This window comes from Limulus polyphemus, unplaced genomic scaffold, assembly GCF_000517525.1.
Source record: "Limulus polyphemus unplaced genomic scaffold, Limulus_polyphemus-2.1.2 Scaffold1045, whole genome shotgun sequence".
In the NCBI taxonomy this organism is placed as follows: Eukaryota; Metazoa; Arthropoda; class Merostomata; order Xiphosura; family Limulidae; genus Limulus; species Limulus polyphemus.
In genome coordinates this window covers 289,737-300,380 of record NW_013666655.1, presented here as the reverse complement: position 1 = coordinate 300,380, position 10,644 = coordinate 289,737, and the positions used below count along the sequence as shown (strand labels likewise).

At 36.7% G+C, this 10,644-nt stretch overlaps 1 protein-coding gene across 1 annotated transcript in view; it reads right to left on the bottom strand.

The window, feature by feature from the left end:
- Window positions 1-10,644, bottom strand: part of LOC106461856 (protein Skeletor, isoforms B/C-like) — a 159,538-nt gene that overhangs the window by 28,707 nt on the left and 120,187 nt on the right. Inside the window, exons 10-12 of the mRNA XM_022388927.1 lie at window positions 5,538-5,674; window positions 3,660-3,798; window positions 2,424-2,534 (exon numbers count right to left, since the gene is read on the bottom strand). Coding sequence (XP_022244635.1) covers window positions 2,424-2,534; window positions 3,660-3,798; window positions 5,538-5,674 — 387 coding nt within the window. The remainder of the gene's footprint in view (window positions 1-2,423; window positions 2,535-3,659; window positions 3,799-5,537; window positions 5,675-10,644) is intronic.

Below are 10,644 nucleotides of genomic sequence, written 5' to 3'. Positions count from 1 at the left end.
CACAAAGAGATGGGCAGTTCTAAAATCATTTTTGCAACTTCAGTCAAAAGTGCCTAAATATTTGTCAGACACTAGGTGGGAGGCACATGCAAAAGCCACAGAAGCTATTTTGGAAAGTTACAGAGCTATCACTGATGCCCTCAGTCATTTGTACTATGATTTCAAATTTGATGACGAGGAACCCACTTTGAGACTAATAATGGCTGGAGACGGCTTGAATGGGTAATGTCAGGTGATGATGACAAAACCTCGTTGAAACATTGTACATTTGCTGTTATATTAAAGTTTTTCTTCATTACCCATTCAAGCCGTCTCCAGCCATTATTTGTACTATGATGTTAATGAGAAGGGTGATACCAGGCTTCAAGCTAACAATCTTTTGCAGAAAATGGAAGAACTGGAATTTGTGTTTATGCTGCATTTTTGGACCCGTGTGCTACGTCATTTTCACAAGGTCAGCAAAGCCATTCAGAAATCAGAACTGTTATTGAGTACTTGTGCATGTTTGTGCATGAGCTTGAGCAATAAGCAAAAGCCACCTTGCCAATGTAACTACAGAACTGTTACAAGAAGACAAGGAGTGAGGAAATGACCAGGAAATGAACCTGGTCCTGATGTCTTAGATGAACTCTCTTCAAGAGATAAGTTTAGGATAAAATCCTTTATTCCTATACTAGATGCACTTGATGCCAATTTAAGAAGAAGAGCTACTGTGTACAGTGATGTTGCACAAATGTTTTCCTTTCTTGCTAATCTGACAGCATCTAAGCAAGAAATTCAGCAAGGTGTTGAACTGTTGATGGAAGCGTACCAGAAGATGTTGACCTGAAACTTACTGATGAACTTTTGCACTTTCACTTGTATGTGAGACAGAGCCATAGGCCTACAGAAGAGCACTCTCTGTCTCATACAGACCTTTATCAACTTATATACAAGGAAAGAATTCAGATGGCCTTCCCTAATGTGGAAGCAATCATGTGGCTATTTCTTAGCTTAATGGTCACTAACTGCTTGGGAGAGAGGTCTTTTGCAAGACTCAAATGAATTAAGGGCCAAAATGTCTCAAGAGAGGTTGTCCGCACTGAGCATTGAAATTGACAAGCTTAGACAAACAAATTTTGATGAACTTTTGAATGATTTTGCTATGAGGAAGGCTAGAAAAAAACGTTTTTAGTCTTAGTATATTTGATGATTGTAGTTTCTTTGTTTCTTGATATGTATTTTAAAACTGACTGTTTAATGACAACATATAGTAGGATCTAAAAGTGTCACTGTCAGGTAGTCATGATCATCTTATTAACACTTCCTAGCCATTAAAATTTGTAAGCTCAAGGTTTTTTTAAAGAATATAACAGTAAACTTACAATTTCATTTTCCTAAAAATTCCTGCTTATTCCACAAAATGTTTACAAAGTTCGGTTATTGCAAAAGTTTTTCACAATGTTAATTTTAACATTTATGTATTTTTTTAATCACTACGGTATTTAACAATAACAGCTTATGTCCGTTAGAGGAGGAATTGTGAATTACGGAATTTTAAACACCCGTCATCATCCTCGGCTTCACTGAATTTTGTTTAAAACACTCTTCCATCTTCCTCTAGTCGAGAGGGTGGGGGATTGGGAGGGGCCTCACAAGTGGAATAGCCTAAGGCCTCTCTTTATCCAAATCTGGCCCTGGGTTCAGGTATTACCATTTGAAATTGAAACACAAAAATTGCAGTTATGAAAATCAGATATATAGGTTCCCATACTGGAATTATGTATGGTATTAGTAGAAATGTTGTCTTTACCAAATTAGAAAAACAGTGTAGCTAAAAAAACTGATGTTGGTAGAAATTTCTTGTTTTTTCAGGAAGTGCACAGATGAAAAATATTTCACAAGATGTATAATTAGAAGTTTCTAAAAACGCATGGAAACTAGGTTACTATGGTATATAAATGTAGCATGAACTCAACAGGATAGATCTTTTTCTTTTCTTCTTTTTTCAGGAACACCAAAAAATTAACATATATTCTTAAAATTATTTTAAAGGTTGTAACACTTTCTAAAATGTTTAAATAGCTGAAAAAGTAACAATTAAAACAGTGAACTGAAGAAAAGCTAAAAAGCACCATTTTCTGGTGCTCAATATCAGGAGAGGAAAGTAGAGAAAGAGAAAGATTTGTAAAACCAATGGAGTATTTTTCTAGAATTTTTAAAATGCAACACATTAAAAGAAAGTGTTTGTTCTACATAAAGTTTAATCTAAAATTATTACAATCCAATATTAGAACATCCTCAGTTAGTAGTGTAATGTAGTTATTAAAACATTATACAGATTATTTAATACAAAATATATAAACTCAACACTGCATTTTGGAATGCTTTTCCTGCTGTATTATATTAATACTTCTGTGCATAATTACAAAATTTTGACTTACCCCTTGGAAAGATATGATGAAAACCTGGGTCTTTATACTTATTGTATTTCCCAATTGCCCAAATTAAAAAAAGATCGCGACCCTTGCTGTATACTTTGTCTCCCTCATCACCTAACAAAAGCATGCATGAAAAGATCTCAGTAATAAGTATCAATATATATCAGAATGATCAAGTCACTTTAAAATACACAGTTCACCAAAAGATTATACTTTTGAAAACAACATTCATGTAGCTTAGTGTACTTATCACTAAAGATCATCAACATTCAAGTAATTTAATACATTTGCAACTAAATATTTATGTAGTTTTAATACATTTACGTAGTTAGCAGGACATGTTCTAACCCAGCATATGCAAATTTGTAAATGTTTCAATTTATTTCACTTCCAGCTAAAAACAGCATAAGTACTAAACCTAGTACAAAAATGCACATATTAACCTACACCTTGCTGTCTCCCACATCTAAAGCATATTTGCATAAAATTCTATATCAATGACCAAGCTGAGCTGAACAGAGCTGACATAGCTCCAAATTGTTTTTCTCAGATGGTCATGCATGAAATTCATTATTCAGTATAAGCAAATAATCCTGATGTTTCAACATGAATGTAGTCTACAAAATATATCAGGAGTTATACTAGTTATATATAAAACTCTGAATGTACTCTTATAGGTATATAATCAGTCATATGCCATAACTCAATGTGCATGGGCTCAAACCCCATATTGGAAAAGGAATATTGAATATAATTATGAATTTACTAAGTTTATCTATACAAAATGTGGCAAGCTTTTAGTATAATGTACAAGTTTGTTTTACACAAAAAATCAAATATGTTACAAAAGTATTTGTACACAAGATGTGTCTCTGAATTGATAAAGTCAGTATGACTCAGAGTTTCAGAAGTATAAGTGCAAGGTGATGTTCATGTGAAACATAAAAATATTTTTGTCTAACATATGGTTTGTGCATTTGAATAATCTCTAGAACCTCCAAAATGCTATCCTACAGTTTTTGTTCAGCATCTCTGTATATTATATCTAGTATTTTCTTTCCTCTACCACAAACTGTCACAATGTAGAATACAATGAACAGTTAATAACTCTGACATTAAAGACATAATATGATAGGGATAATCAATGCATCACCTTTTAAGCCTTCAGAATGAAAGATATGTTCAACTACAAACAATTTTCAGATAAAAGTTACAATCATTCTAGAGTAGATATAATACCTGTGTTAATGAGATTCCTACGATATGTGATAGTGGTGATTCCATCTTCTCTAACATGTGTGTGGATTTGGTAATTATCAACACCTCCAACTTCAGTGTCTGGACACACACCTTTTTTCAAACCAACCACATTGATGCACTAAAGAAAAGCAGTATAATATTGCTGTTTTAGCACCTTTGCTTAAATCAAGTTCATTTAACACCTAATATGAAATTATAAAATGTTTCTATCTTGTGATTACAGGGTATTTAAGAATGTCACAGCTCTTATTGGTACTCAAAAAATATAAACACTGCAAAGATCAAGCTAACCTAAATATGTATAATTTGTACATGTATTTTATTGTATAGAAGCAAATAGCACAGATTGCATCATAATGAATTTGCATTTGACCCACTGGAAACACTTTTCTGCAGAACTTTTAAACATTATAACTATCATGTTTTGACTGATGTTTTATTTACACTGTTAACCTGCAGAATTGAATAACCTTTCGGAGGACTTCAAGGACTTATAATCATGGCACATTTCTTTATTGTTGTAAGAGCCATACATTGATAATGACCTATCTAAATACCTCTTGTCATATCTCATTGATGTTAAACATGGTACGTAAATACTCACTTACTCTGAAGATTAGGATGGCAGCTATTGGCACTGCAGATTTGCCAAAGTGCAAGAAGATTAAAAACATGTTGCAAACTTTTCAACATTTTCAGACCATGATATTATACAAAATTCAGTAACTATCATGTGTGTCTAATAAATATACATATCCCTAGAAATTTCTGCATTTTGAAATGTATTCTAAATTTTGTACTTCAAAGAAAGTACTGGATTCACAAGCTCAAGAAGTAGTGAAATTTCCACCATGTTTGATAGTATCTTTCCTCTCCAACACTTTCACTATTTCCAAATACTTAGCATTAATAGTGTAAAACATATCAATTGAAATTGTGTTACAACTGGATTAAATATAACCACTATGATAAAACAATAAATGTGTATTAACTTTTGTAGGTAACTGAGAATATCTGTAGTTAATCTGAATTAAGATAAATTAGCTACATGGCCAAAACATTATTTTTTACTCTAGCACTAACACAGCAAGTTAATGTAAACTTAGATATTGTAGATTCTTTATAGAATGTTTGTGCTATACAGCCTTTAGTTATGCCCCAGAATACAGTCCATGTAAAGATAATGCTGACCTGAAGAAAGGCTAGCTCAGAGGCATCACTAGACACTGGCACACAGGGCCCATGCCCCTATTCAATTTGACAATACACCAAATCCCCAGTTGGTGTCTTCAAAATACAAAATCACAATTGATGTAATACTGAAACACTAAACATCTCACAGTTATGGGCTAGCCAAAGATTTTCTGTATCTTACTTTGAACTGTTAAGATTCAGAAGAACAGAATATTTTTCCTGGCCGCAAAAGTGAGGAATACTTCTTTAAGGTCTAATTTATTCAATTTAATAGATACTATTTATATATCTAAATTCATTATCTTACAGTGTCCATGTCTACAAACTTAGCTTCAAGGTCAGTAAGAGGTGACAAAGGATATTATTACGTCTCCGTTCATTCGTTAATTAATTTGCCATAAATTCGTTCCAACGAAACTTTAGCGACACAAGTCCTTTCTTAAATAAAACTAGTTTATTCTTTCCGAATACAACTTCACCGATACACTTAATTTCAACAGTCACTCTATAACAACGCTATAATTCTCAAAGAACGTTTCATGTGCTTGTGCTCGACAATACTCAGTTCAATTAAACACTCTCTGACTGCAGTTCAATTACTCACTCTCTCCCCATCACTTCGTGGCTGGTCTTATATATATTTATCTATAGAAGATTACTTACAGAATGCTTGGCAGTAATATTATAGTCTTTAGTGATACCCAAAGTTCCATCTATATAAGAAATTGCAGTGTCTCCTCCCAACATCTGTGATGAATTTTCTGACCCACTGATTCCTAAAGCCATGTATTCATCATCATCTACAAGAAACAGAAAAAAACCCCTCTAGTTTATTAAAACAAGGTAATGAAGATGTATTGTCATGACATTAACATAAATACATCATATATCAGGTAATATAATAATTTACATGTTATAACATATGACATATAAACAATAAAAATACAATATATTAAATCTAGTGTTCTATTTAATAGAGTTATTATTGTTAACCACCCTTTTCAATTATATCATATGTTTTAAATTTTATATATCAAATGTTAACATTTTCTTACTCTGAAAATGTATTTCTGATAGGTACTTGCCTTCTCTAACCCAAAGCTATCACAATCCCGGTCTTCCCTCTACACATTGCTGAAAACATTTTGCTACAGTGCATCAGTCTTTATACCCCATCAGTTTTGCACCATTTCAGAACATGTGCTGATCATGTGACTACTCTCCACATATTGTATTGCACCATCTATACTGGTACAACTAACTCCCTCTACTATTCTACAACAATCCTCACTTTTGAGAATTGACAGGCACAAACCATAAACACTGGCACCTCAGTGGAGAGGAAAGATGAAAAGAGGTAAATACCTATTGGAAATGCATTTTCAGAGTAATAAAATGTTAACTTCCGAAATGATACTACCTCCTCTCACCCAAAGCTAGAAGGTGGAGTGGCCGTTGAAAGTCCATCAATCTTAAATAAAGCAGAAAGCAACTTCAATGAAAGAACGGGCATTATAGAATATGAAAATAAAGCACACCAGTGGGGTATAGCACTACTTCTGGAACAGGTATGCTCTTTTCCCAGCAATCAATATGGTAACACAATTGTGGTGGAACTGAATTCACAGGCACAACTGAAGTCAATAAAGAGACAAACAGCACTGAATCAGTGTAGGAAATCATGGAACAGTTTGTGTGTCTACAATCACTTTCCCTTATATGTATGTGCCAAGGGAAGTGCCTTGGGATACATTGCATCATGCCAAATGGAGTCCAACTGGGCAAAAATATCCAGTGGAAGTACCTTGCATAAGAACTTGAGATCAACAAGTGTGGCCCATCCAGGCAAAAACATTAGGGGGAAGTGCCTTGGATACAGAGAATTATGAAAGATATAAATTACTGTTATGAGTGCAATTATGAGGGTCATCATCACTAGCCCTCTGTCTACATCCATGTCAAAACAAGCCATCGTAAGAAACAAAATGTAGTACCAAACATAGTGATAATGAGTCACAGTATGACACTAGTAAATGAGCAAGAGAGAAAATTGAAGTAACAATAAGTGGCTAGGGCTTAAGGACCATGAAATGTATATGAATACACCAACTGCAGTCTGTCCATGCAAAAAACATCCAGGAGAAGCACTTTGGGATACGTCATATTATGCCAAGTGCAGTCCATCTGGGCAAAAACATTCAGTGGAAGCACCTTGCATAAGAACTTGAGATCAACAAGTGTGGTCCACCCATGCAAAAAAATATCCAGGGGAAGCACCTTGGGTTATGTCAGGTTATACCAAGTGTGGTCCAGCCAGGCAAAAACATCCAGTGGAAGTGCCTTGCATAAGATATAGATATCAACAAGTGTGGTTCACCTGGGCAACATCAAGGAGGAATGTCCTGGATACACAGAATAAGGTCAAGAGAAGTGCACACAGGCAATCAAAAAAATCCAGGGAGAGTGCCTTGGCTTTTGTCAGATTATGCCAACTGTGGTCCATCAGAATAAAAAACATCCAGTGGAAGCACCTTGCATAAGAAATATATGATCAACAAGTATGGTCTGCCTGGGCAAAAACATTCAGGGTAAGCGTCTTCGATACCAAATATTATTGTATAATTCATTGTTCGGTACTGTAATAATTATAACAACTACAGCCCTCTTCTCGTCAAGTGGGTACACATGGGCTACAAAGTTTTATTTTGTTTTTCAAAACCTACTCGGGAGGAAACCTCCATAGTCAACCACTACAGCTACTTAGAACCAGAAGTGATAAGGACTCTCATGCTCCACTAGAAGAGAAGGAAGGGAATATGCATTGGAGAGTCCAGAGGAATGACACACTGGAGAGAGTGCAATGGGTATCTGCGATTCCTGATTTTGAAAAGCAGAGACTCCAATTGTAGGAATCACAGGTCAATACAGATGAGAATATATCCCAATCTGCCTTAATCATGAGGTCAATGAGTGGCAGTCTTTATATAAATGAAACTAGTAATTTTTAGTAAAAAGAAAAGAAAAAAAGATATACATACCACCAGACAAGCTACTAGTAGTCTTACAGAAACACCCCATCTCGATAGTGAGCATTATAGAATTATTTATATCTAGTACAAATATAATATGAACTATACCTGGCCAGGCAACACCCGCCACCAGGTAGGATACTGAAATATGTTATTTATGAACTAAAAATATATAGGAAAAATAATATGTTGACTTACCCCAGTCAAAGGCGAAGAGACATGTAGAGGAAGATTATACCAGCCTGAGGAAGAAACAGCCAGGTTGTGCAGCTAATGTGTGACAACTCTATTGGGAGTTGTCCACATCCCAGTCTGAACAAACTCCTCTAAAGGCCAGTGAGGGCAAGCAGCTAAGAAGTAGTTATCGAATAAGAAATAGTTAGATGACAAATTGGGTCCAAAGAAATATTGTGCAGATGGGGACCTTCCATGGACAAACCAGAATACTCCAGTCATATGAATTGATGAACCCAATCAGTGAATGCAATAGGAGACACATCATGGAACACAGAGGGAATCCTTGGAACAAATTGAAGTGAATGATAACATGAAAGGATGCAGTATGAGCCTCATAACATCTCAGGAAATGAGCTGGACAAAGATGTCTATCCAGAACCAAACAGAAGTACAGGTGGGAAATGGAAGGTAAAGAAATAGGAGAGAAGGCTAAATCAGGATAGAATATAATATAAGAGGAATGGTAAAGGATGTGGGACACATCAATGGCAGAAATATCAGAATGAAATGTCAGGAAGATTTAAAGGTTAGGTGGTACAAGGAACACATAGCTATGGGTTCAAATGAAGAAGTGGACAGGACATGAAGGACAAAATTGAGATCCAATATGGCAAAATAAAGGAATGTGGAGGATGGACAAGATGAAAGGAATGAAAAAGGAGGGAAATAACAGAGGAGGAGAAAGCTTTCTAGAAATGGAAGAATCAGAAGGTGTTCGACAGGGCAGCCCTATAAACAGAAACAGTTAACACGAACTAATCCTGATCAAACAAAGAATTTGGAAAGATAAGGTACCAAAGGATGGGAGGGGTGGAAGTCACAGCAAATGGACCAAGGTCTGAAGGCAGACCACTGCCTTTGGTACACAGACAAGGAGAAAGGATGAATGGAATGGGACAGGAAAGACACTACACGAGAGGTGAGTCCCTGAGCTGAGGCAAGGGACTGGACAAAAGCCACGCATGAAAATGGAGTTTGGTGATTTCAGAATGAACCCTGCCCAATCACAGTTGTCAGAGGAGAGACTGGGACAGAGGTAAGGGCAGGGTATATCACTCCTGTAAGGGTCAGAGCAGATGGAACCATACCTGTGCAGGCCAATGTGGAGCAATAAACAGGACACAAGAAGGAGTGGTCTGGATAAGGGAAAAGACAATGGAGAGTAGTCTGATCGGGAGGTAGGCATACAAGTAAAGACTCCTTCAATCCTTACTGAACACGTCTACTCCCAGAGCTGAAGGGTGTTGAACCAGATACCAAAAGGAATAGCCTGGCAGTGGTTAGTGTGCTTGACTTGCAATCTGAGGGTCATGGGTTCGAGTCCCCATCCCAACAAACATGCTCGTCCTTTCAGCTGTTGGGGCATTATAATGTGACATTCAATCCCACTATTGGTTGGTAAAAGAGGAGCCAAGAGTTGGCAGTGGGTGGTGATGACTAGTTTCCTTCCCTATAGTCTTTCACTGCTGGGAACATGACACACCAAGATTGCAATGTAGTGATCGTGGGCCCAGTAATGAAGATCCTGAGTCTGAAAACACAGAGATTTGGATTTGGTTCCCCCTTGCTTGGTGATACAGCTGACAAAGTGGACCAATGACCAGAAACCTCTTTGGAATTGAGGAAACCCACCAAGGAAGCATCAGTAAATAGATGAAACTCTGGACAAGGTTGAGAAATGGGAGCCACCACTGTAGTAAGTTACCTGTTAAAATACCAAGCAAGGTCAGCCCTGATCCAAGGGAGCAGGGTAATGGGATGGTCTGAGGGATCATGGAAGAAGTTCCATTGGTTTAGAAGCATACACTGCAGGGAATGCATGTGGGCTCAACTTAAGAGAATGAGAGCTTCCAGGGTATCCCATATCACCAAAAGAGAGAGAACCCCTCACCTAGTGAGAAAAGGAGAAGGTAGGGCCATTGAGACTGCCTGCTCCTTATCCCTGAGCTGAAGTGGAGAAGGCTGGGCCTGACAAAGATGGGAATTGAAGAAAAACCCGCAGTGGAATAAAATATTGAGTGGGGTTAAGAATGGACTTCTCCAACTGGAGCAGAAAAACCCACCTGATTAGGTTCCCGATGAAGTAAGCAGGCATGATTTACCAACAGGACACTAGAAGAGGCAAGCAAAAGCCAGTCATCCATTAAAGGAGAATCCGAAGACTCAATGAGTAAAAATGGGCAAAAGAGTGTTCCTCTCAAGAAAACACATAGTGTCAAAGAAAGGCTAAACAACAGTGCCAAGAATTAGAAGATTCGACCCTCATGGATAAACTGAAGAAAACGATGTGACACTGGAGCAGTTGGAATATGAAGATAGGCACCAATCACAACGATTTGGTCATCCACAGTCCAGGTGAAAAACCACAAAGTGAGAGGTCAGATACGTTGTTTAGTGTTTTATGGAGCAAAGCAACTAGGTTATCTGCACCAAACAACCTGTAAAAACAGTAAACGTAAACTTACTAAAATGTAAAAATAAAGTGAGTTAAAACCAAAATATGT